This window comes from Lepus europaeus, chromosome 23 (genome assembly GCF_033115175.1).
Source record: "Lepus europaeus isolate LE1 chromosome 23, mLepTim1.pri, whole genome shotgun sequence".
NCBI lineage: Eukaryota > Metazoa > Chordata > Mammalia > Lagomorpha > Leporidae > Lepus > Lepus europaeus.
Genome location: NC_084849.1, coordinates 8,994,433 through 9,021,555, shown reverse-complemented (window position 1 = coordinate 9,021,555; position 27,123 = coordinate 8,994,433). Strand labels below are relative to the sequence as shown.

The 27,123-nt window shown below is 42.8% G+C and overlaps 1 protein-coding gene across 1 annotated transcript in view; it reads left to right on the top strand.

Annotated features, from left to right (window-relative positions):
* NAA25 (N-alpha-acetyltransferase 25, NatB auxiliary subunit) overlaps positions 1–27,123 on the top strand; it is an 83,001-nt gene extending 55,878 nt beyond the window's left edge. Inside the window, exons 16-24 of the mRNA XM_062182027.1 lie at positions 1,407–1,558; positions 3,928–4,053; positions 7,750–7,993; positions 8,337–8,460; positions 8,956–9,021; positions 11,949–12,046; positions 13,103–13,213; positions 19,566–19,712; positions 24,427–27,123. Coding sequence (XP_062038011.1) covers positions 1,407–1,558; positions 3,928–4,053; positions 7,750–7,993; positions 8,337–8,460; positions 8,956–9,021; positions 11,949–12,046; positions 13,103–13,213; positions 19,566–19,712; positions 24,427–24,549 — 1,191 coding nt within the window. The 3' untranslated portion in view covers positions 24,550–27,123. The remainder of the gene's footprint in view (positions 1–1,406; positions 1,559–3,927; positions 4,054–7,749; positions 7,994–8,336; positions 8,461–8,955; positions 9,022–11,948; positions 12,047–13,102; positions 13,214–19,565; positions 19,713–24,426) is intronic.

The following is a 27,123-nucleotide window of genomic DNA, read 5'->3' as shown; positions in this document are numbered from 1 at the left end:
TTGATTGGAATCACCAAAGTCATATTTCATTCTGATTAATTGCTAAATCATATGTTGCCAGTTTCTTTCAAACTGTAAGTTGCCGTTGCAAGGGCTGATAGTAAGTCAACCTTGCCATGTTTTCTGAGTCACGGGGCCATAGGATAGGCGTATGTGTTGAGAGTATCCTGGCCTCTTCCTCGTGGGGTGTATCACTGTCCTTTACCCAGCTAGAAGGGACACTCGAGCCTGTTCAGATAGTCCTTCTTTAAACCTGCAGGATCACAAGTAATCTTTTTAATTTTCTTGTGTCCGTCCGTCTTTAATTTCTCCAGATACTGCAGGCAAACAGCTCGCCGATGTGTCCCATGGGGGTTTAAAAGCCGCATCGAATGCAGTTGAATTAGCGCCCGTGGCGCAATCCCGCGGCCTGAAATGAACCCTGCGAGGCTGTATATCAGAGGGTATGTTGTTGACTATTGGCCTATTTTCCTTCTGGGCAAATTATTCAGATATAAAGGAGATGGGGACAGAGGTAACTGAGGCTGTGCAAAAAGACTTGTTCTAAAAAAAGGATCTTTGGGGTGGACATCAGCTTTGAGCTTAATACTTTCCTTTGCCCAAAGTGGTGATTCCTATCTTCTGATCCTGATGCCGCAAGCCCACACCCATGAAATGTTCTTCCCTGAGGTTCTCTTCTATTGTGCCAGGATTTCTGTAGAATTCTTTATCTTGCCTCTGTTCTGTAACATTTCATCTCTATATGTGTACCATCTATAGTAAAGCATATGTGGTGAGTTCCTTTACTTGGTGGAGATTTCTAGCTGAGGTCTTACATAGCTTGGATGGATATAAAACCTGGTTCTTGAAGTCTTTCTGTCCTCATAATGGATTATGACATGAATTTTTATAGGTCTTTTGTTTGGTATCTTCTATCTTGATGTAATGTATGTGTCCTGTATGTTTCTGAAGGAGAATGATTTTTATTTGGGATGATGGGGTGGTTATATTTTTTTGTGTCTTTGGAATCTTTGTATGAAACATAGTTTCTCTTGGACGCAGAAAAACATGGAGTAATACCCCTTTCAGAATGGTGTAAACCAGGCTTTTTGGCTGATGGAGCATAACAAAATCCCAGGTCCTGTTGAAATGGAAGACGCATGACTGCCAAGAGAGAGTCTATGTGGTGGTCAGCAGCAATGGAGTATTGTGATTAGTAATATTAGTGAAGGAAACATGTGACTCTGGCATAGGAAGAGAGAAAAAAATAATATCTTTAAAAGCTTTATGTTCTACTTGGTCCATGTTCTTAAAAGGTTTAGATTGAAAACCTTGATTTTAGTTTGAATGTTTTTTGTCTGGCAAGGTTTGCCTGCATTACCTGACCTGTGAAATATTTATACCAAGGTGATGTCTTTCTTTCTCAGACCTCAGAATACATTATTCAAGCTTACAAATATGGTGCATTTGAGAAGATCCCAGAGTTTATCGCTTTTAGGAACAGGCTGAATAATTCTCTTCATTTTGCACAAGTCCGTACTGAACGGATGCTATTAGACCTTCTACTTGAAGCAAATATGTAAGTATTGCATAAGAACTAAAAAGGAACTAAGGAATCATGTGCCCTTAAGGGCTTAAGATAAGGAATATTTTAAAAAGAGAAAAGCCAGGAACAGAGAAATTGAAAGCAAAATCATGCATGTCATGGGGAATGATAGGCTACTGGTAGCAATACCTCAAGTCCAAAACAGAAACCAGCTAGGCATTGTCATCACCTGAACTCATTAGAAATTTCAGAAATTAATGCTGAGGACTTTCTCTTGTTGTGTAGTAAGGCAAAGTGACCAGTGCTTGTTTCACCTAATATGCGCCAATACTTCTTTTTTTTAGAAGATTGATTAATCTGAGAGGTAGAGAGATAGAAACAGATAGAGAAAGCTCTCATCTACTGGTTGACTTTCCCAAATGCCTGCAATAGCCAATCTGAAGCAGAAAGCCAGGGACTCATTTAGGTTTCCCACATGTGTAGCAGGGACCCAATTTCTTGAGCCATCACCTGCTGCCTTCAAGGTCCATATTAGCAAGAAGCTGGAATCAGGAGGAGCCTGAGCTGAACATTGATCCCTGGCACTCCAATGTGGAACATGAACTTCCATTTATGTATTTATGACTATTATTTTTTAATTTATTTTTTATTTGAGAGTTAGAGTTACAGACAGTGAGAGGGAGAGACAGAGAGAAAGGTTGATTCACTCCCCAGATGGCCACAATGGCTGGAGCAGCGCTGATCCGAAGCCAGGAGCCAGAAGCTTCTTCTGGATCTCCCACATGGGTGTAAGGGGCCCAAGGACTTGGGCCATCTTCTACTGCTTTCCCAGGTCATAGGAGAGAGCTGGACTGGAAGACGGGCAGCCAGGACTAGAACCGGCGCCCATATGGAATGCTGGCGCCGCAGGCAGAGGATTAACCTGCTGTGCCACACCGCCGGCCCCCTATTACTTTATTTTTTAAGACTGATTTATTTGAAAGGCAGAATGACAGAGAGAGAGAGGACATCTTCATCTGACTCTTGTCAGGCCAAAGCCAAGAGCCAGGAATCCCATCCTTGTCTCCCATGTGCATAGCAGGGACTCTAAGGATACTTGAGGGGCTGGCACTGTGGTACAATAGGTCAATACTCCACCTGTGTGGGCTGGCGCCGTGGCTCACTTGGTTAATTCTCTGCCTGTGGTGCCGGCATCCCATATGGGCGCCGGGTTCTAGTCCCAGTTGCTCCTCTTCCAGTCCAGCTCTCTGCTGTGGCCCGGGAAGGCAGTGCAGGATGGCCCAAGTGCTTGGGCCCCTGCATCTACATGGGAGACCAGGAGGAAGCACCTGGCTCCTGGCTTTGGATCGGTGTAGCTCCAGCCGTAGCAGCCATTTGGGGGTTGAACCAACGGAAGGAAGACCTTTCTCTCTGTCTCTTTCTCACTGTCTAACTCTATCGGTCAAATAAATTAAAAAAAAAAAAAAAAACTCCACCTGCAGCACTGGCATCCCACATGGGCGCTGATTCTAGTCCTGGCTGCTCCACTTCCGATCCAGCTCCCTGCGGATGTACCTGGGAAAGCTAAAAAAGATGGCCCAAGTCTGGGTTCCTGCAATTCATGTGGGAAACTCAGAAGCTTCTGGTTCCTGGCCCAGTTCTGGCCATTGTGGGGGATTCTCTCTCTGTAAACTCTGCCTTTCAAATAAATTCTTAGAATCAATCTAGAAATGAGTCAGTAAGACCCTTGCTGTCCCCTGCTGCCTTCTCAGGCAGAAGAGCAGGGAGCTGATGCAGCATCCCAGGGTGGCACTGGCTATCCGGAGTAGGGAGCTGATGCAGCATCCCAGGGTGGCACTGGCTATCCGGAGTAGGGAGCTGATGCAGCATCCCAGGGTGGCACTGGCTATCCGGAGTAGGGAGCTGATGCAGCATCCCAGGGTGGCACTGGCTATCTGGAGTAGGGAGCTGATGCAGCATCCCAGGGTAGCACTGGCTATCCAGAGCAGCAGCTTTAGCCTGCTGTGCCACAGTGCTGTCCTCAGGACGTGTGCATCTTTGTTTTGTTTTCTTTTTTCTAGAAACTCTTAGTTTTATCCATTTAAAATGCTTTCTTGGGGGCCCAAATTGTGCTGTAGGTCTCCCACGCACATACAGGGGCCCAAGGACTTGGGCCATCTTCTGCTGCTTTTCCAGGCCATAGCAGAGAGCTGGATTGGAAGTGGAGCAGCTGGGACTCAAACCGGCACCCACATTGGATACTGGCACTGCAGGCGGTGGCTTTACCCACTATGGCACAGCGCTGGCCCCCCTTTCTTCTTAATTGTAAATGTAGTCTCTTTCTTTTCCCTGTCTAGTATAGCAAACATGTTTTTGTGGTTCTATTATTGAAATAATCCATACATTAATATTCTGTGTCACAGATCCACTAGCTTAGCAGAGAGTATAAAGTCAATGAATCTTAGACCAGAAGAAGACGACATTCCGTGGGAAGATTTGCGAGACAACAGAGACTTAAATGTTTTCTTCAGTTGGGATCCAAAAGACAGGTAACTGTCATTTACCTCAAAATAATTTATTTTTTAAATATTAGGGTGAATCTAAGTTTTTAAAAAATTCCCTTTTTACACAAAAAATAATGTATTTGTTGTAGCGATCAGAAAGTATAGGTAAAGTCAAAGAACAAACTATGTCTCCCCTGTGCTGGGACTGCTGCAAACCTAAACTGAGGTACTTCTGAGCGCCTGGATGATTCTGCAGCAGTAAGACTTAGAAATTGCAGAAGCTATCAAATATCTTTCAGCAGGTGATGGAAAACGTTTCTTAGCATCCTACCAAATTTGGAAACATAAAAGGTATAACTTCTGTAAATTGAAATAAAGTTTTTAAAATTTAAAATTAGTAGTAAATTGGTAAATTTTTCTTTCATATATATGAATATGCGTCATATATAGAGAGAACTGTTAAATCAGTAATAATCAGATAATGAAGATACCAGCTGGGCAAAGGGCATAACAAGGATTCCTTCCTTCCTTCCTTCCTTCCTTCCTTCCTCCCTTCCTCCCTTCCTCCCTTCCTCCCTTCCTCCCTTCCTCCCTTCCTCCCTTCCTCCCTTCCTCCCTTCCTTCCTTCCTTTTTTTAGCTTTATTGATTTATTTGAAAGGCAGAGTTACAGAGAGAGAGCTCTTCCATCCATTTGGGTTTGCTTTCCAAATGGCGCAACGGCCATAATTGGGTTGTTCTGGAACCAGGAGCTTCTTCTCCGTCTCCCACGTGGGTGCCAGGTCCCAAGCACGTGGGCCATCTTCAGCTGCTTTCCCGGGAGCATCAGGAGGGAGCCGGATCAGAAGTGGAGCAGCTTGTTTCAAACCAGCGCCCATGTGGGATGGCAGTACTGTATGAAGTGGCTTTACCTGCTGTGCCACAATACTGGCCCCGTAACAAGAATTTCAAAGAAATGTTTCCCTTCACCAATATAGATTTAATTTTTTTTTTTTAAATTTTTGACAGGCAGAGTGGACAGTAGAGGGAGACAGAGAGAAAGGTCTTCCTTTTTGCCATTGGTTCACCCTCCAATGGCCGCCGCGGTAGGCGCGCTGCGGCGGGCGCACCGCGCCGCTCCGATGGCAGGAGCCAGGTGCTTCTCCTGGTCTCCCATGGGGTGCAGGGCCCAAGGACTTGGGCCATCCTCCACTGCACTCCCTGGCCACAGCAGAGAGCTGGCCTGGAAGAGGGGCAACCGGGACAGGATCGGTGCCCCGACCGGGACTAGAACCCGGTGTGCCGGCGCCGCAAGGCGGAGGATTAGCCTGTTAAGCCACGGCGCCGGCCCAGATTTAATTTTTAAAAAAGGATTAATCTTTGGGGTTAGCATTGTGGTGTCCTGGGTAAAGCTTCACCTGCAATGCCAACATCCCATGTGGACACTGATTCGTGTCCACTTCCGATCCAGCTCCTTGCTAGTGGCCTGGGAAAATCAGCAGAAGATGGCCCAAGTATTTGGGCCCCCGTCACCCACAGATGAAGTTCCTGGCTCCTCAGTTTGGCCTGGCCCAAGCATGGCCATTGTGACCATCTAGGGAGTATACCTGCAGATGGAAGATATCTTTCTGTCTCTGTCTCTGTTTTTCTCTGTCTCTCCCTCTCTCAATGTATGTATCTTTTCTATATGAATTTTAGTGACAGGTATCATCAATTTAAAATATCATATACCTTTTATTTACATATTTAAATATTCTTCATTTGAAAGTGATATATGTACACACACACACACACACAAATCTTCCATTCTTTGATTCAGTCCCCCAGTCACCACAGAGCCAAGTCTGGGCCAGGCTGAAGCCATGAGCCAAGAACGCCATCCTGGTCTCCCCTGTGGCAGGGGCCCAGACACTCGGGCCGTCTTCTGCTGCCTTCCTGGATGCATTTGCAGGGAGCTGGTCAGAAGCAGAGTAGATGGCACTCAAACCAGCACTACGATGTGGATCACCGCTATTGCAAGTGACTGCTTGACCTGCTGTGGCACAGTGCCAGCTCTTGCCATATACCATCTAATTCAGCAGATCTATTGCCAAGAAAGTAGAACCTAAGGGAATAAATGCACAGTCCTGCAAAGCCGTGTCTATGAGTTAGTTCTGAGAGTACTGTGATTTGTGGGTTGCCAAGGCCACATTCAGTGATTCACCAGAAGGACTCAAGGGGCTTAGTATATATATGTTTACACTCCCAGCTAAGGGTTATTATAACAAAAGCATGCATGACAGGACCAACAAGGGGAGTGGCGCAGGCAGAGTCTAGAGAGTTCCATGCATGAATTTATGGTGCTGTCTGCTTCCTGTGAGTGGATATACCAAGTATGCTCCTTTATCCAGCAGCAAAAAAAAAAAAAAAAAAAAAAGGTGGAATATCAGCAATGTTTCTGTACAGCCTGTTGGGGACTGGGAGTCCACGGTTTTCTTGGCTAGTTGTATGGATGTTTTCTCTTTCTAGTGTGTACCAAAATTCAGACTCCTAGAAGGAAAGTGGCAGTTCCACAAATGACTTGGTTTGTAGGCCCCGGATAATGTTGGAATGCAAACTTTCTAAACATCAGCCAGGGGCCATCTTTGAAAGCAAACCCTTTAAAAGATAATAGGGGCTGGTACTGTGGTGCAGCAGGTGAAGCCACCGCCTGCAGTGCCGGCATCCTATATAAGTACCGGTTCGAGACCTGGGAAGGCAATGGAAGATGGCTCAAGTCCTTGGGCCCCTGTACCCGCCTGGGAGACCTGGAAGAAGCTCTTGGCTCCTGGCCTCAGATCAGTGCAGCGTTAGCTGTTGCAGCCTATTGGGGAATGAACCAGCTGATGGAAGACTTCTCTCTCTCTCTGCCTCTACTTCTCTAACTCTAACTTTCAAATAAATAAATAAATAAATCTTTTTTTTTTTTAAATAATAGCTGCAGGCCTGCTATGTTAATTTTTTTTTTTTTTTAATATTTCATTTATTTTGAAAGAGTTACAGAGAGGGGAGGGATGGAGAGAGAGAGTTCTTCCATCCCTGGTTCTGGGCCAGGCTGAAGCCAGGAATCAGGAGCTTCATCCAGGTCTCCCATATGGTGGCTGTGCCCCAAACACCTGGGCCATCTTCCCCTGCTTTTCCCAGGCCATTTTAGCAGGGAGCTGGATTGCCAGTGGAGCAGCCATGTTATAAAGCAGCACTCCCACTGGATGCCATTTTTGCAGGTGGTGGCTTTTACCCGCTATGCCACAATGCTTGTTCCATGTTAACTCTTTTCTACACAGTGTCATAAAAAGTTGCAATTTGTAAAATGGTTTTAAAACAAGTACTGAAACATTTTGTTTAAAATTACTAAGTTATTTAAATGGTAGTTACATTTGTATTTATCCGTACTGCAAAAGTCTGAAAGGATTTGTACCTTGCTTGTTAATACTGAAGGTGTTTGGTTATCAGGACACTTCTCTTTCTGTTTTTTATTTCTCTGTCATTTGAATTTTTTTAATAATGTATTACTTTTGTCATTAGAAAAAAAATCATGGAATGAGGCAGTGACGTGTTACGTGGGTTTTTGTTCCATTTTATTAGTAGTGAAATGGGGGTTCAGGTTTCGACTTGTCTGAGATCACTCAGCTGGTAAATGACAGCTGGGACTATCAAAGGCATCTCCACTGGTGAACGGGAATTGTGAAATGTTTGAAGGCTACAGACGAAATAAAAATGGATGGTTTGGGGTGTTTCTGTTTAAGGGATGTTTCTGAAGAACACAAGAAACTTTCCTTGGAGGAGGAGACCATGTGGTTAAAAATCCGTTCCTTAACACTGAGGCTGATCAGTGGACTTCCGAGTCTTAGCCACCCTGTGGATGCAAGGAACTCGGAGAAGACTGCAGAAAATGGTGTTTCCTCTCGGATTGATATTCTCCGCTTACTACTTCAGCAGCTAGAGGTGGCCTTGGAGACAGGAAAGCGATTTATAGAGAAGGAAATTCAGGTATCACGAATAAGTATTTTCTGTTACAGTTGCAATAATTATGTTTATGGCTATCTTGTTAAAAATAGACATTTGGAGTAGGCAGGTAGTAAAGAGTAGCATTTTGTCCAAGTTTGTGGCATCTGTAGAAAAAAACAACCTTCGTCAGTACCCAAACTGGGCAGTGAGGAAAGGCAAAAGAGCTTTGGTGTAATGATGAATTTTTAATACCTGTCAGCTACTTATTTACTGATTAATGACTTTTAACTTAATCACTGCAATAAGTTTTTATCTAGTTGTTATAAAGTTTTGTTTTCTTTATTTCGTATGATTAAAGGATATAATTTTCCCCTTTTCTTTCCAGTATCCTTTCCTGGGTCCTGTCCCTACCAGAATGGGTGGCTTCTTTAATTCTGGCTGTTCTCAGTGCCAGATAAGCTCTTTTTATCTTGTTAATGATATTTATGAGCTGGATACCAATGGTATAGGTAAGTGTTCACTTGGCATTTGTGTTTGACAGGTCTTTGTGACTGAAAAGTTTGTAAATGCAACAAGACATCTTATACCCTACATAGTTTAAAAAGTTTGGATTTGCTGGAAGCTGTTCTGGAAATACTGGTTTTTAAAGTGAAGTCTTACATTTTGTGAGGCTGTTTGCCAAACTTTCAACCCAGTGAGAATTGCAAATAATTCTGTAGAACTTTTAAAAGAAATAATGAAGTTTGTTGATCCTAACATTTAGAATATAGGAAGCATACAGATTTCAAGTTTTGTCAGAAAGAATGCCTCTCTCCTTCCCTTCCCTTTTCCTTTTTGTAATCTTTTTGTCTGTGTCTCTCTAATTAAATTTGGCCATCTCTTGGTCTTAAGAGAAAGGGAAATGTCCTAACCCATGAGGTTCTCATAGGTCCTGAGTAACATATGATGTCATTATATTACTAAAAATTAAAAAAGCTCTTTCCTTTTTTGTTTTTCTATTTTAGAGGATACAGTGGAGCTCCAGGAGCGTATACAGAATGGTCTTAAGTCTTTACTAGAACAATTAAAAGGTAAGTGTTCTTACTGTAGATTCCTGTATTATATCCAGTCAAGCAGTAGCTCAATTTTTTTTATGGATATTTGCAAGAAGATTGGAAAATCATAACTTAAACTTTTGGAATTTTTAAAGACTTTACTGTTAAAAGTGAAGTTTTCTTTCCTTTCTTTGTTTTGATTACAAAAATTGTAGAAAGGGGCCAGTGCTGTGGCAAAGCAGGTTAAGCCACCACTTGAGATGCTTAACTATCTCTTATTGGCACTGGTGTGTATCTTGGCTGCTGCACTTCCCATCCAGCTCCTTGCTAATGGCCCAGAGAAGCAGAGGGTGGTCCAAGCGTTCGAACCTCTGCTATTCATTTGGGAGACCTGAATGAAGCTGCAGGCTCCTGGCTTCAGTCTTGTCCAGTGCTGGCCATTGTGGCTATCTGGGGAGTGAGCCAGCAAATGGAAGATCTTTCTCTCTCTTTCTGTAACTCTGACTTTGAAATAAATAAATAAATCTTTTAAGGAAAAAAACAAAAGTAGTAGATAAACTAGTATACGAATGGGTATGGTCCTTTTCCCTTTCCTGAGCCATTTCCATCCAACTCAGAGGGGAGTTCTGTGAACACTTTGGAGTCAGTACTCTTAGATGCCACCTAAACAAGCATATACATATGTAAGAAAAGTGTAAATTTCTTTGCTATCTTGAATACCTTTCCAGCTCATACACACATACACACTTCTGTTTGTTTTGAAGACTACGTATGATTCTGGACCATTGTATCAATGTACTAATTTATTTATGTAATCTCCCATTGACCACATACCATATTATAGTTATTTGTCATACATTGCTGAAATGAATATCTTGAGATGCAGTATTTGGGTACTTATTTGAGTATTGCATTGGTATTCAATTCCAAGATTGCAACTGTTTGGTAAAAGGTTATAGATGTGGATTCTTCAAAAGTTCATGGAAAATGCATATTATGAAAGATCTGCACGGATTTCAAAGTGCTTTGCACAAAATAAACTCTTTTAATCTGTCTACATTTTTTGTCAATTTTTTTTTAAGACAAGTTTCTTTTTTTTTTAAGATTTATTTTATTTGAAGGACTGAGTTACAGAGAGAGCTAGAGAGAGAGACAGAGAGAGAGAGAGAGAGAGAGAGGTCTTCCATTCACTAGTTCACTTCCTAAATGGATGCAGTGGCCAGAGCTGGGCAGATGTGATGCCAGGAGCTTCTTTCGGGTCTCCCATGCAGGTGCAGGAGCCCAAGGACTTTGGCCAGTCTTCTGCAGCTTTTCCAGATGGCAATAGCAGGGAGCCAGATTGGGAATGGAGCAGCTGGGACTCAAACCATCATGTAGTGTGATGGCTGTGCTGTACATCAGGGCTTTAACCTGCTGTGTCAGAGCGCCAGCCCCTTTTGTGAACTTTTCAACTGTCTTGTGTATGTATTATATATGTATTGTAAATCTATAAATGTCTTTCTTGGGAACCTAAATTGTCTTACCCTAGTTGTAATTTTCCTTTTTTTTTTTATAAAGCTCTTTTTTTTTTTTTTTTTTGACAGGCAGAGTGGACAGTGAGAGAGAGACAGAGAGAAAGGTCTTCCTTTGCCATTGGTTCACCCTCCAATGGCCGCTGCAGTCGGTGCACTGTGGCCGGTGCATCGCGCTGATCCAAAGGCAGGAGCCAGGTGCTTCTCCTGGTCTCCCATGGGGTGCAGGGCCCAAGGACTTGGGCCATCCTCCACTGCACTCCCGGGCCACAGCAGAAAGCTGGCCTGGAAGAGGGGCAACCGAGATAGAATCCGGTGCCCTGACCGGGACTAGAACCTGGTGTGCTGGTGCCACAGGCGGAGGATTAGCCTATTGAGCTGCGGCACCAGCCTCTTTTTTTTTTTTTTTTTTTTTAAATGATTTATTTAATGTATTAAAAGGCAGAGTTACAGAGAGAGATCTTCCATCTGCTAGTTCATTTCCCAAATGGCCACAAAGGCCAGTGGGGCTGGGCCAGACTGAAGCCACAAGCAAACAGCTGCTTCTGGGTCTCCCAGATAGGTGAGGGGCCCAAGCATTTGAGAAATTTTCCGCTGCTTTCCTAGGCACATTAGCAGGGAGTTGGATTGTAAGTGGAATGGCCAGGACTTGAACCAGTGCCTACGTGGGATGTCAGTGCCCGCTTTATCTACTTTACCTGTCAGTCTTTTTTTTTTTCCCCATAAAGATTTATTTATTTGAATGTCAGAGTTACACAGAGAGAGAAGGAGAGGTAGAGAGAGAGGTGTCTTCGATCCGTTGGTTCACTCCCCAGTCAGCCAGAACTGCGCCAATCTAGAGCCAGGAGTTTCCTCCAGGTCTTCCCATGTGGGTGCAGGGGCCTAGGGACTTGGGCCATATTCTACTGCTTTCCCAGACCATAACAGACAGCTGAATCGGAAGTGGAGCAGCCAGAACTCGAACCTGCATCCATATGGGATACCGGCGGTGCAGGCAGCAGCTTTACCTGCTATGCCACAATGCCCTGTAATTTTCAAGTAGTTTCAATGCTTGCAAATTAAAGGATTATCAAGATTGTGACTGTAAAACATGTGTTACAAAGATGCGTTTCTGTGATGTGCCTTCTTGGTCTTTCAGTACAAGTTCTTCTAAATTATTCACTTGGAGTCTTAATTTTATTGTGCCCATGGCCCTGTTATATGGGCCCTAAAATAAATAATTTAGAAGGCCACCTTTTATTTTTTGAAGACTGTATAGCAGCAGTCAGCATGACTTTTTAAAGCGCTTAGAGTACATAGTCTTTGCTGTTTCGCTCAGTGTGGAAAATGAGTGGGGAAAAAAAGGTTCTCTGGATTAAACTTTTTATAGTTGCTGGTTTTTATTAGGTTGTATTTTGTGTTCAAATATCGTTGAAATAAAAACTGATCAAAACTCTCTTTTTCTGTTTTCAGATGTCTTTAGTAAATGTAAAGGTGACCTCTTAGAAGTTAAAGGTGGTAGCTTGAAAACACATCCTACACTTCTAGAAAATCTAGTCTTCTTTGTTGAGGTATGCTTTTGTTCTCTGAATGAAGTGATTTTCCTTAACGGTGTGCAGGATACATTGTTCATCAGTGAACAGATGACAGATATCTTAGATCTGCATTTTAACTGCCCTACTCTTGCTTATTTTAATGGAAAAGAAATTTAACTAATTTTCTAAACTAAGTCTCTCCAAGAATTCTAGGAACGTTTCATTGACAATGCTTTCGTACAGCTTTCTGAAACTTGGTTTACTCGTCACGAGGGTGACTGAACTTCACTCCACATCCAGCTGTTCTCTCCAGTCTCCTTCCTGACTCGTTGTTTATTACATAGTTTGTTAGTTTTTCCAGCTGCTCATATTTGTTGTTTACTAATTTCTGACATACTTGCACTATGAATTAGTGTAGGAGTTAATAGATCAAAACTTCTTCCTTTTTAGGTAGGGAAAACAGGAGGAGACTCACAAACATTTATATTCCATTATCTTTTATTTTGGTCATGTATTTGTTTACTTTCCTTCTTCTACCACTAGTCTGTAAGCTTCTTAAAGTCAGTGGGTTCCATTTTGGTGCCTAGCACGTTGGAAGTGCTTAAGAAATGCTTAGTCAATGATTTACACATATACATGCACACTGTAGTATAGGTGAAGCCATGTAAGCAGCTAATTTAATGTTGTGCAGGATACGTGCTGATCAAAAGGGAGATTTCTCCATATATATTTAAGTTGGGATTTATAGGGAGATGGTATATTACCTGGCTAGAGAGATGTAAGCGGAGAGGCTTCTGGATTCTGTGCCTGTGAATTTGTACTTTTCATTAACTGAAAATGATGCTAATAGATCTTTATTTATATTGGGAAGTGAAAGCAAGCCAGAGTGAAATGGAAGGTGAATTTAGAGCAACTGTAATATACTGAGCAAGAAATGATGATCAAAGTGGTGACCAGAAATTAGCGTGGGAATTCACAGGGGGAAATTAAAGGAACTCACAGTTAGAATTTGTTTAATCAGTTGCCTTTAACTTTATAATAGTTTATTTAATGTAATCCCTTTTGGTGAATTTGTAATTTTTCCTCTTTTAGACTATTTCTATCATCCTTTGGGTGTCTAGTTACTGTGAGAGTGTCCTGCGACCATACAAATTAAGTTTACAGAAAAAGAAAAAGAAGAAAAAAGAAACCAGCATTATCATGGTAATAACAGAAAAATACAAGTAACAACCTGGTCCATGCTGCTTTTTCTGTTAGATATTTTTCATTCCCCAACTTTTAATTTTATAAAAGTATATATTCAAATTTCTCTACTGATATCGAATTTATCTCTTGTAACTTTTTTTTCAGAATCTAGAATCTTATTGTGGGTCTGACTTGTTTTTTTTTCTTTTTTTTTTAAAGATGTATTTATTTGAAAGGCAGAGTTACACAGAGAGAGGAGAGGCAGAGAGAGAGAGGGAGGTCTTCCATCAGCTGGTTCACTCCCCAGAGGGCCACAACGGCCAGAGCTGTGCTGATGCGAAGCCAGGAGCCAGGTGCTTCTTCCTGGTCTCCCATGTGGGCGCAGGGGCCCAAGGACTTGGGCCATCCTCTACTGCTTTCCCAGGCCACAGCAGAGAGCTGGATTGGAAGAGGAGCAGCTGGGACTAGAAACTGTGCCCATATGGGATGCCAGCACTCCAGGCCAGGGCGTTTAACCCACCACACCACTGCGCCGGCCCCCTGACTTGGTTTTTAGTTGTCATGTTCTTTTTTTTTGTTTTTACATTTCTTGAATTCAGAATGTTTTCATATCCTTTCATTTGTCCCTACTATTGCAGAGTCTCTAACTGTCCCACAGTCTGATTTTGTGGCTTATTTTTTCCTTAGATTAAAGTTAAAACATAGACACTATCCTTTTTAGTAAATAAAACCAGGAGGCACTTATGTTATATCCATTTATTGGTGATTTCTGATTGTATTACATGATTAAAGAAATATCTGCTGAATTACATCATTGTAAAGGTGCCTTTCCCCCTCTCTAATTCATAACTGTGGGATGACACTTGCATGAGTATCCTATCCCTGCCAATGGTGCATCCATTGTTAATTGAATTTGTCTGAATCATTTATAACATTGATATGTCTAAAATGATAGTTTTTTAATTCTTCAATCTCCCACCCACCCCCTCCCAGGGCTATTTCAAAAAGCTTGTGGAAAGTGGGATTTAAATACGATGCATCTTTGTGAAATTTGTCCATATTTTAATAGCAGCACTACTTATAATTCAGGAAATTAGAACTAACCAGAATATTTTTCAATAGAAATAATGGTATATTAATACAACAGAATGATATATGTACACGTTAAAAGCACTGAAATATAGCACAGTTTTTTTGTAATACACATTTTTTTTTTTTTTTAAACAGGCAGAGTGGATAGTGAGAGAGAGAGAGGATTAGCCTGTTAAGCCACGGCGCCGGCTGATAATACACATTTTTCATGCACTTTTTGAAGACCCTTCATTTAAAAAGTGTACCAAAAGAAGCTTAGATTATCAGTGGGAGATGGAATTAATGGGACATTTTTATTTTTTATTTCTATTATCCACAGACTTGTTGAAGTATACCTGTATTAGCTGGTATCCTGTAAAACAGAGCTGTCCTACCCTCATTTACATGTATATTTGAATGTCTACATTTATATGAGGAGTCTTTAAAAAATTCATGGAAAATGTGTATTATGAAAAAAATTTGGCCGGTGCCGTGGCTTAACAGGCTAATCCTCCGCCTTGCGGCGCCGGCACACCGGGTTCTAGTCCCGGTTGGGGCGCCGGATTCTATCCCGGTTGCCCCTCTTCCAGGCCAGCTCTCTGCTATGGCCCGGGAGTGCAGTGGAGGATGGCCCAAGTGCTTGGGCCCTGCACCCGCATGGGAGACCAGGAGAAGCACCTGGCTCCTGGATTCGGATCAGCGAGATGGCGCCGACTGCAGCGGCCATTGGAGGGTGAACCAACAGCAAAAAGGAAAACCTTTCTCTCTGTCTCTCTCTCTCTCTCACTATCCACTCTGCCTGTCAAAAAAAAAAAATTTCATGGATTTCAACTTGTTTTGCACCAAAATAAACATACCTTTTAATTCCATTTTTCTGTGAATATTTTGAGGTATCTTCTCATATATACTATCTATATATTTGTATATCACTCTGGACTCACTTATTTTTAACTTTATGATAATCCATTATCATTTTCTTTTGGATGTTCACATTATTTTACATTTATGTAGCCCCTTTAGACTGGTTTATGGAACAGCAAAAATGCTCCAAATAATTTGTATTTTCCCACTGAACTGAAGTCAGACATTTTATTTAAGATCTGTAGTTCCTTTGTAAGAAATGATTTTTCAAAATCAAGATTGAGGCATTAATGTGCTCCCAGCTATCTGGGTTTCATTGCTTTTGGCTTATGTCAGTGGAGAGATACAGGCAGTGTATTTTCTCCCTCTCCCTCTCCCTCTCCCTCCTTTTACCTGTCTCTGTCTCTGCCCCTGCCATCCACCCCCCAACCCCAATGTGGAGAAGTGCTGAATTCTTCTTTTTTTTTTCTTTTTAAAAGGTGTTTATTGATCATATACAAAATAAAGAAAACCTTATATATCACAAACATACACTATGTACAGCAATAAATACCGGCGGCCAGGCCCAGGGCCGCCCCTCCTGGACAATAACTTAGCAATAAATACTGCGCGGGACCCTGGGGACAGGTGGTCCCCCCCCCCCCCCCCCATGCAAGCCCCACACCCACTGCGGGTCGCCTGGGCACCTCCCTTCCCTAGCTCTGCATCAGCCCCCCACCCGCCCTGCGGACCCCAGGACACCCCACGGTCACCTCTCCTGACTTCGGCCCTCAGCGGGGGGCCACCATCAACCGAAGTGCTGAATTCTTATTTATTCATGCCTTAGGTTGTTTCTTTTTTTGGGGGGGGGGGGAAGATTTATTTATTTATTTGAAAGGCAGAGTTACAGAGAGAGGGAGAGACACAGAGAGAGTGAACTCCCCATATGGCTGCAATGGCCAGTGCTGGGCCAGGCTGAAGACAGGAGCCAGGAGCTTCATCTGGGTCTCCCTTGTGGGTTGCATGTGCTTTCCCAGCACATTAGCAGGGAGCTATATTGGAAATGGAGCAGCTAGAACTCAGCCAGCACTCATATGGGATGTGGGTGTTACTGGTGGCGGCAAACCTGCTGTGCTACAGTGTCAGCTCCTGTCTTCCTTTCAATCCAGCTCCAGTATTCTTTCCATGCTCTCTGTCCTTCATTTCTTATTTGTAACTTCATTTTCCCGTAGTGAGAACCCTGGCTCACAACAGCATTAATATGTTTATTAATTTGCAATAAATGGGATAGTTCCACTGCTAGTTCCAATAACAAAGCAACTAAGTAAAGTTCAAATTTATGCAGTTCCTTTTTGTCCTTAGAATATGTTCCAGTGACTATATAAATTCAAGGTACTCTGTGAAAGTACTGGAATTAATTATTCACGTAATATAAGGTTAATTTATGTTTCTGTTTCATTTTAGAGTTTCTTTCTCATATTTATTGACTTAATTTTTTTCCTACACTTATTTTAATTCATTGTTTTAACTTGAGAGACAAACAGTTCCCATCTGCTGGTTCATTCCTTAAGTACGTGAAAACAACTGGAGCTGGGCCAGATCACAACAATGAGCCAGGAACTCGTTCTAGGAAGCAATGAAACCCAAATATCAGTGAGCACACTAATGCCTGGATCTTGTTTTTTTTTGTTTGTTTGTTTTGTTTTTGTTTTTTGTTTTTTTTTGACAGGCAGAGTGGACAGTGAGAGAGACAGAGAGAAAGGTCTTCCTTTTGCCATTGGTTCACCCTCCAATGGCCGCCGCGGCTGGCGCGCTGCGGCTGGCGCACCATGCTGATCTGAAGGCAGGAGCCAGGTGCTTCTCCTGGTCTCCCATGGGGTGCAGGGCCCAAGGACTTGGGCCATCCTCCACTGCACTCCCGGGCCACAGCAGAGAGCTGGCCTGGAAGAGGGGCAACTGGGACAGAATCTGGCACCCCGACCGGGACTAGAACCCGGTGTGCGGGCGCCGCGAGGCGGAGGATTAGCCCAGTGAGTTGCGGCGCCGGCTGGATCTTGGTTTTGAAATACCATTTCATTGGTAAACATATGAATATCACTCTGTATATAAGATTCTTCCCTGCTTATTTTTTTAATTTTTACTTAGGTTTTTGTTTTTTTAAAAAAATGTATTAATTTATTTGAAAGAGTTGCAGAAAGAGAGGGAGAGAGAGATACCTTCTGTCCGCTGGTTCACACCCAGTGGCCACAACAGCCAGGCTAGGCTAGGCAGGAGCCAGGAACCAGCAGCCCAGGAGTTTCCTCCTGGTCTCCCAAGTGGGTAGCAGGGGCCCAAGCACTTGGGCCTATCTTCCACTGCTTTTTCCAGGCTATTAGCATGGAGCTGGATTGGAAGTAGGACAGCCAGGACACAAACCAGCCCCTGTATGGGCCAGCATCGCAGGCAGATATTTAACCTACTTCACCATAGCATTAGCCCCTAGTGTAGTGTATTGTGGCCTAATTTTCTTTTTCTTTTCTTTTTTTTTTTTTTTATTTAGTTGCTGTACACTGTTGAGAACATTTTGTACTGTCAGTTTTTTTGTTTGTTTTTTTTTGTTTGTTTTTGACAGGCAGAGTGAACAGTGAGAGAGACAGAGAGAAAGGTCTTTCTTTTGCCGTTGGTTCACCCTCCAATGGCTGCCACGGCTGGGGCGGTGCGGCCGGCGCACCGCGCTGATCCGAAGGCAGGAGCCAGGTGCTTCTCCTGGTCTCCCATGGGGTGCAGGGCCCAAGGACTTGGGCCATCCTCCACTGCACTCCCGGGCCACAGCAGAGAGCTGGCCTGGAAGAGGGGCAACCGGGACAGAATCTGGCACCCCAACCGGGACTAGAACTCGGTGTGCGGGCGCCGCAAGGCGGAGGATTAGCCTAGTGAGCCGCGGTGCCGGCCTGTGGCCTAATTTTCTTGTCATTAAATATAGTCATTTCTTGTTACTTTTAATGGCATATATATCATTATGTTACATATCATGATTTCTGTTGATGAATATTATTTTAGTAGTGCTACTATTAAAATATAGATAAATTCTAAAAGGTGAATTTATGATATCCTTGGAAAGTTTAGATCTGAAATAATTAACTACCTATATACATTTTTTATTTTTTTTATGACTTCTTATTATTTATTTGAAAGGCAGAGTTACAGAGAGAGAGGGAGAGACAGAGAGATCTTCCGTCCACTGCTTCATTTCCCAAATGGCTGCCATAGCCAGAGCTAGGCCAGTCCAAAGCCAGGAGCCAGGAGCTTCTTCCGGGTCTCTCATGTGGGTGCAGGGGGCCAAGTACTTGGGACAGCTTCCATTGCTTTTCCAGACACATTAGCAGGGAGCTAGGTTGGAAGTGGAACAGCTAGCACTTGAACCCGTACCCATATGGGATGCCTCGTTATAGGCAGCAGCCTACCAGCTACGCCACAGCGCTGGCCTCATATATACATTTCTTCATTTCCCCCAACAGTGTTGTCTAGCTGCATCCTTGATTTGTAGGAAAACACTGATATTCTTTTTACAGTTTGTAGTCTCAAATTTTATTGATATTGAAGCTTCAAAAAATACTTGTTGAATGAAAAAGGCAGCCTTTATTTCCTTTTTTGTGTGTATATGTGTGTGAAAAAAAGATTTTATATTTTTGAAATGCAGAGTTTTCAGCAGAGAGGGAGAGGCAGATCCTTCATTTGCTGGTTTACTCCCTAAATGGCCCCAGTGTCTGGGGCATCCAACCTGAAGTCAGGAGTTTGGAACTCCATCTGGGTCTCCCATAAAGGTGGCAGGGGCCCAAGCATTTGGGCCATTTACCACTGCCTTCCCAAGCACATTAGCAGGGAGCTGGATTGAGGCAGAGTAGCTGAGACTAGGTGCTCTGATATGGTTTAACCCACTGCACCACAGTTCTAGCCCCAAAATTTCTTTTTTTTTTTTTTGAAAGGCATCTTCCATTCACTAATTTATTCTCCAAATGCCTACAACCCCAACAGATAGACAAGGCTTGGCCAAGCTGGCCAGAAGCCCAAAAATCAATCTAGGTTTTATACATGGATGATGGGGACCAAATTCTTGTAATCACCCACTATGTCCCTGAGTGCATATTAGAAAGAAGCTAGACTGGAGAGCAAAACTGAGGCTTGAACCTAGGTATTCTGATACAAGATGTGGGCTTCCTACGCATCGACCTAACTCCTTTGCTAAACGCCTATCCCAAACCTGATTTTTTTTAAATGTGTAAATCATCATTGTTGAGTTAACAGTTATTTGGTTGAAATTAAATTTACCTTGGTTTGCATGTCTTAATATTCAAAACTGTATCTACTCCTGTTAATTGCGTTAACTAACACTGTAGCATGAAATTAGTATAGCTTATGTGATATAAACATGGGAAATATGTTTGGTAATCCTTTGTTTCTTTTTAAATCTTTTTCCCAGCCACCTGTCTTTACCAGTTTCCAGGACTATGTTACCGGGCTTCAGACTTTAATTTCCAATGTTGTTGATCATATTAAAGGGCTTGAGTCACATCTAATTGCACTTAAACTTGAAGAACTTATTTTAGAAGACATGTCTCTCTCACTGGTAAGAGATTATAGGTGATTAGCAATGTTATTATGACATATTATGTACCCAAATGTTCTTATCTTTATTACAAGAAAAAATTCCTTTTCAATTCATTTTTCTCTCCTGATAAGACTTGTGACTAGAGGGTACGTAGCAGTAGTTTTTGTTATACAATTGTTGGTACACACACATGCAGAGAAAGAGAGAAAGAGCACCTCCTTTCTATACATTTTTGGGATTTCTTTTTTTAAGATTCATTTATTTGAAATGAAACACAGTAACAGGAGAGCCTGAGAGAGAGATCTTCCATCTGCTGGTTCACTCTCCAAATGGGTGCAAGAGCTAGGGGCTGCCCCCGGCAGAACTAAGAGTCAAGAACTGCATCTGAGTCTCCAATGAGTGGCAGGAACCCCATGCATTAACCAGAAGCTGGATTGGAAGTGAAACAGTTGGGAATGGAACTGGTACTCTGCTACAGACTGCAGGTGTCCCAAGTGTAGTTTAATCGACTGCACAACACCCAACCCAGGGAGTATGAACATTAGTGCCTGCATTGATGGATTGCTGTTTGCAGTACCAGAGGGAACCAGACATACTTTAGAGATCCAGGGACGATCTTGAGTTAAGAGTTTACCTCTGCCTGGTTGGCTGGCTTCTTTGTAGTCCTAGCAATCACACCTGAAAAAGAAGAAGAACCCAGACAACAGAAAGGATGATGTCAGTAATAATAGACTAGAGCAAACAGCCAAGAATGGAGCCAAGTGTGAGTCCAAAGTCCCAGGCATTATGTCTCTTGTTACTGCTTTAGCCCTTTATCTTAAAATTCTGCCATTTGTATGTGAAATCCTTGTTAAAGGCTTTGTCTTTAAAATTTAGATTCTTTCTAGTGAGTGTTAAGTGGCTGGTCTGGAGCAGGTTTAGGATTTTGGTAGCGGCCAGAGCTTAGTGGCAGAGCCATCTGTTTCTAGCCCGTTGCCCCAGAGATGAAACTCTTGATTAAAAAAAAAAAATTCTTCCCTCCAGTATTTTGAACCTTGATCTGCTGATGAGGGGATTCTTCCTATAATGTGAGGAGAACCATTATCCTAACCCACACCTCATCCAGACCTTCCTTGGGAAGGGAACAGATGGATCTTGCTTACAAGATTATAAGCTTCTCGCCGGCGCCGTGGCTCAACAGGCTAATCCTCCGCCTTGCGGCGCCGGCACACCGGGTTCTAGTCCCGGTCGGGGCACCGATCCTGTCCCGGTTGCCCCTCTTCCAGGCCAGCTCTCTGCTGTGGCCAGGGAGTGCAGTGGAGGATGGCCCAAGTGTTTGGGCTCTGCACCTGCATGGGAGACCAGGAGAAGCACCTGGCTCCTGCCATCGGAACAGCGCGGTGCGCCGGCCGCAGCGCGCTACCGCGGCGGCCATTGGAGGGTGAACCAACGGCAAAGGAAGACCTTTCTCTCTGTCTCTCTCTCTCTCACTGTCCACTCTGCCTGTCCAAAAAAAAAAAAAAAAAGAAAAGAAAAAAAAAAGATTATAAGCTTCTCTTTTATATATATTTTTAAAGAAGTATTTATTTATTTGAAAGTCAAGAGTTACACAGAGGGAGGAGAGGCAGAGAGAGAGAGAGGTCTTCCATCTGATGGTTCACTCCCTAGTTGGCCGTAATGGCTGGAGCTGTGCCCATCAGAAGCCAGGAGCCAGGAGCTTCCTCCACGTCTCCCATTTGGGTGCAGGGGCCCAAGGACTTGGACCATCTTCTGCTTTCGCAGGCCATAGCAGAGAGCTGGATCGGAAGAGGAGCAGCCGGGACTAGAACTGGCACCCATTTGGGATGCTGGCGCTTCAGGCCAGGGGATTAGATTAATTCACTGCGCTACAGTGCCCGCCCAACATCTTAGTTTTGAACAAGGTTCTTCCGATAGTGTGGAAAGGAGCTCAGAGCTTTAACGTTACAACAGACTAATTAAAGAAAGGAGGTGTGTTCACACTGAAATAAGTGAGTCTAAAAGTCGCATTGGATTGGGGATGTTTGAGGATTACTAAATTTTTATTAGGCAAACAGAAATGGGATAAAAGAATCCCAAGCAGCGAGAGGCACAGAGCAAATCACAGAGGCAGGACAGTGAATCCGGGGGGCAGCAGTGGCTCCAGGCATGTGTGTGGGAAGGAACATTAGGTAGGCGGGGACAGGTGCAGTAGCCCTGGTATTGTACTACTGACCAAATGTTCCTGTTGAAAGATCCATTTGCTTCCTGAACTAAGGACTAAGAAATCCCCCTTTTTAGTACTCTATGAACTATCCTTAACTTTGAAGTGCTCTCTAGATTTTTCAAGTCCTAATTTGACCTGTCTTTTGACCTTGGGAAAGTTACTTAAGCTCTGGTTCTCCATTTCTTTATTGTAAATAGACATGACAATAATGGGATTATTGTGAAGATTAAACAAACAATAATCGTTCTTCTGTTGGCCTATGTTTGTTAGTCATGATATAAACAGTATACTAGGCACTACCTACCAAATACAGGATCTACTTAAGTGGTGGGTGCTCCTTTGGTGGGGGTGGGTCTACTATCCCAGACCATAGTAGAGAGCTAGATTGGAAGAGGTGCAGCCAGGACTCAAACCAGCATCCATTTGGGACACCAGCAGTGCAGGCAGACTTTAGCCCACGACGCCACAGCGCCAGCTCCTTGATTTCCTTTCTTCCTAGAACTGGTTGTGTGTCCAGACCTTTTTTGTATATTTATAATCATAGAGAAAATACATAGTATTACTGTTATTATTTTGTACTTATTAAATAAATGATATACTCCATGCTGCATGGCTTTTTTTCGCTCCACATTACATTCAGGAGATCTGTTTGAGCTAGTGCATATATAAACACAGCTTTATAGCATTTCAGATATGGAGGCACCATAGCCACTGGCCATTCCAGTTTGTCTCTTTGTTATTATATACAGTACTGAAAGAAATGTATTTGTGCGTACCTTCCTGTGCAGGTTTGTTTCTATTGGATACATGAGGTGTGAAGTGGTGTTACGGGGTCAGAAGGTTCATCTGGCCTCCTCTGTAGTTCAGGGCTTTCCGGTATTGCCAGTTTCGTATAAACCAAACCAGTCATCAGCCAGCTTCTTTCTGTGTGTGAACATTCCATCCCCTTTGTTTTCTGTGGTTGTTACCACAGCAAATATGTGTCAGCAACTGTTTAACTCCTGCATTTGAGGAGGCTTAGGAACACTGAGCATCTCATTGTTTGGTCCCTGAATCCATGGGCTTGGTCAGTTTGGAGGGATAGTTGTCAGTGTTGTACTTGTAACTGGAAAAGATGGAATTGTGAAGTTGCTGCCTTTAAAAAGTGGTTGTAATGATGGCCAAATTAGTAACAAGTTTTCTACCTTTTGTTTTATGATGAAAACAAATAATCAGAAATTTAAATTTTCAACTTTGTATAGCTTATAACAAAATTGTAGGGATTTGATGCCCAAACTACTTAGTAATAATTTTCTACTTTTTTCCTGATTAAAAATTAGTAATCAGGGGGCCAGTATTGGCATAGTGAATTAACCCCACCACTTGCGTCCCTTATCAGAGTGTGGGTTTGAGTCTGGCTGCTCCACTTCCAATCCAGCTTCCTGCTAATACACCTGGGAAGGCAGCAAACGATGGCTCAAGTATCTGGACTCCTGTCACCCATGTGGGAGTTTAGGATGGAGGTCCTGGCTCTTGCCTGGCCCAGCCCCAGCTGTTGCAGCAATTTGGGGAGTGGACCGGCAGATAAAGATGTCTGTCTAACTCTCTGTCACTCTGCCTTTCAAATGAATACAGCTTTGAGGGGAAAAACTACTAAGAAATATTGGGTAGTGAGTAAAGCCGCTGCCTGAGATGCGGGCATCCCATGTGGGCGCTGGCTCAAATCCCAGCTGCACCACTTCCTATCCAGCTCCCTGCTAATGTGCCTGGGAAAGCAGTGAAGATGGCCCAAGTGCTTGGGCCCTGCACCCACATGGGAGACCTGGATGGAGTTCCTTTGGCCTGGCTCAGCCCTGGCTGCTGCAAACTGGGGAGTGAACCAATGAATGGAAGATAGCTCTCTTTCTCTGTAACTCTGCCTTTTAAATATATTAATTGGTCTTTAAAAAATAAATACCTTGGCCGGCGCCGTGGCGTTATTAACAGGCTAATCCTCCGCCTTGCGGCGCCGGCATACCAGGTTCTAGTCCCGGTCGGGGCGCCGGATTCTATCCCGGTTGCCCCTCTTCCAGGCCAGCTCTCTGCTGTGGCCCCGGAAGGCAGTGGAGGATGGCCCAAGTGCTTGGGCCCTGCACCAGGAGAAGCATCTGGCTCCTGGCTTCGTGCAATGAGCCGGCCGCAGCGGCCATTGGAGGGTGAACCAATGGCAAAGGAAGACCTTTCTCTCTGTCTCTCTTTCTGTCTCTCTCACTATCCACTCTGCCTGTCAAAAAAAAAAAAACACCAAAAAACCAGTTTTCTACTTTATGTAACTTAATATTGTATGCCAAAGCAAAAGGGTCCCAGTGAGAATTCACACAGAAGAATATGCATCTGGGAGCTTTGGCCTTCTTTATATTTTGTATTTTATGAAATTGAAAATAAGTCACTGTGCTGATGAGCTTGCAATGAATCCAGAGGTAATGAGCATTTTAACTTTTATCTCAGGAACTGTAATCTTGGTGAATGGTTTGAGCAGGTCCACTTCCTGTTGTCTCTTTTCTTTCATAGGAAGAGAGAAAATTTTCAAAGACTGTGCAAGGAAAGGTGCAGAGCAGTTACTTGCACTCACTCCTGGAAATGGGGGAGCTGCTTAAGAAAAGACTGGAGACCACCAAGAAACTAAGAATCTAAGGAAACACAAACCATGGCACTGATGACTCTACAACAGAAAGTGACACCATCTTCCCAGGCAAAGCAACATCTGGTTGACCATCATTTTAATCCAGAACTTCCTCATAAAATGCATGAAGGACTTTGATCATTAATTAATTTTTTTAGGTATTAAATGTATACAACTAAATTATTGTATATAAACCAGAAGCAGGACCCTCATCTGGGTCTTACCACTTTTATACATGTTCATATGCATATGGCAGCAACAAGAGAACCCCCCTTCCCTTCTATCACCAGAAACACCTTGGCGGGGGGGGGGGTGGTCTATAAAAGAAGCAATAGAAATTAAACATAAAGCATTGACCTCAGAGTAGCTAAATGGCCCTCCTGTTATAGCAGTGGGAGTTTTGGTCTGGTCCCTGAGCCTTAGGAAGCAGAAAACAAGGGTAGAGGGTGACATGACCGAGAGGAGGCCCTGTTTCCCCAGCAGCAAGTTCATGTAGGAGCTTCCTGTGCAGAACCTGAGGGAGGTATACAGAAGGCCTCCTCTAAGGTTTGGGGTAGCCAGCTGCCACTGGAGGGCACCACTCAGCTTTTGGTTGGCTTAATGGCTCTTCTAGCCGGGGCACCCCCATACTAGCCACTGTGAGGGGTAGGTCTCAGATAGGAGGCAAGGAAGGCTCTCTTCATGGACAGGTGTTTCACAGGGATGTGGTGCAGACCGCTTAGTCTGCTAAGGACCAGCTTGCTATCTTCCATCTGTTTGGAAAGATGGGAATCACTGTTTTGGAGAAGAGAGGGGTACATAATTTATGCAAGCAGGTTTGATACTACTTCATTGGTTTTGTGACTCATACATACATACATACATACATACACACACACATATGTATGTATATGTCTATATATGCTTGAAAATTAAGATTCCTTTAGTGGTTTTAAGTGGGGGATTTGAGAAGAAAGGAATGAATGTTAGAGATTCAGTTTGGGTTTTAAGTTTTAGGCTGGCAAAAGAAATGTTATCCAGTGGACTTCTTGTTCAGTCGACTTCCTTCAGACTTGAGAATTATACCAGGATGTGTTTACTGTGTTCACCTGCAGGTCCCAGGACCATACATACCTTCAAATTGCGGTGGTCTGATAGAAGACATAAAAATTGCTCTTTAAAATTTTTTACAATTTATACTATTTCTTTGGTAACTTTTTTTGGTGTTTGAGTTCCTGTTTCTGTTTCTGGGCTTTGTTACCTAAATACAGTTAAAGTTAGTAATTGTGTAAGAGCGAAGAAATGAATTTGATGAGGAAATTCAAGCATCCGACAAAGGATTGATCTTGACCTTACAGGTCCTGTCCAGTGCACTGCTCCAGTGAAATGTGATACCTTTTCTTTTCAAAGCAACCCAAAGAGAGCTGAGAATATCTGTGTATGCAAAGCAATTGCATTTTGATCCCTCATTTTGACTTAGAATCACATTTTGATATGGTGATTAATAACTGTTGAAATGTCCAAGGAAATTTTAAAAAATTACTCTATTACCTGTTTGAGCTAAGACTTAGTGGAAATCCTAGTCCATTAAGTAATTTGAGAAATTACTTTTGGTATAAATTGGTAGCACAGCTGTAACATACTGTATTCCAAAGAACTGTCTTGACAAGATGAATTGAACATTTGATTCTGAATCTTATTTAATGACAAAATATTATTATTTCATAAAACTGTGGCCTGTTTTAGTTGGAACTTTGTATGTGTGTGTATGAGGGGGGTTAGTATGTGTGTATGGCATGTGCTCTTAACATGATGCTCTGAATATCTAAAAAAGTACTGTACATAGAAATAGATAGGCTCTTTGAAACAAGGCTATCGACTGACCGTGATCAATCTGGCATATGAATGCACAGCTGGCTGGCCCTGGTCCTCAGGGTCAGTGCGTGACTCTAGTGGGCTACCTAACCAGTCTCCTTCTAAGGGTATCTGGGACCTCTACTGGATTAATGACAAATAATGTTATGTTGAGGTTATGCTTTCTTTGTTACTTGCTAATTTTCCTACCTAACGTAGCAAACATTTAAATCAGATCCAGCTCTCACATTTTGAGATAACTGTAAAAAGAGTGAAATTATGCAGAAATGGCCAATACCTTTTATTGATTTTTGCAAGCTGTCAGGCACCATAAATTGTGTACAGCTTTTATATATATATATATGTATATACATATACATATATATAGGTGTGTGTGTATAATATATATATATATTCTTAAAAGAGTAAAAAGCACCCATTCCCAGCAATCATATGTCATTGGTATTTGAAGAGAATTCCTAAACCATTGCTGCTGCTGCTGCTGCTGCTGTTTTTGGTTTGTATAGTTTTTTGTTTTGTTTGTGTGATAAATTGATATTTAAAAAAAAAGCAAAGGAGAAAAAAACTCGACTACTGTTTACAAACTGCAAAATTATTGCTTTTTATACTACTGAGATCATAAGATTCTCCAAAGCAAACATTTGGGTAAATCATTTATTTGATGTGGATAAAAAGTAGAGAAATTTTTAGTGTTTTCCACATAATGGAAAATGTACAAATGCTTAGTTGTG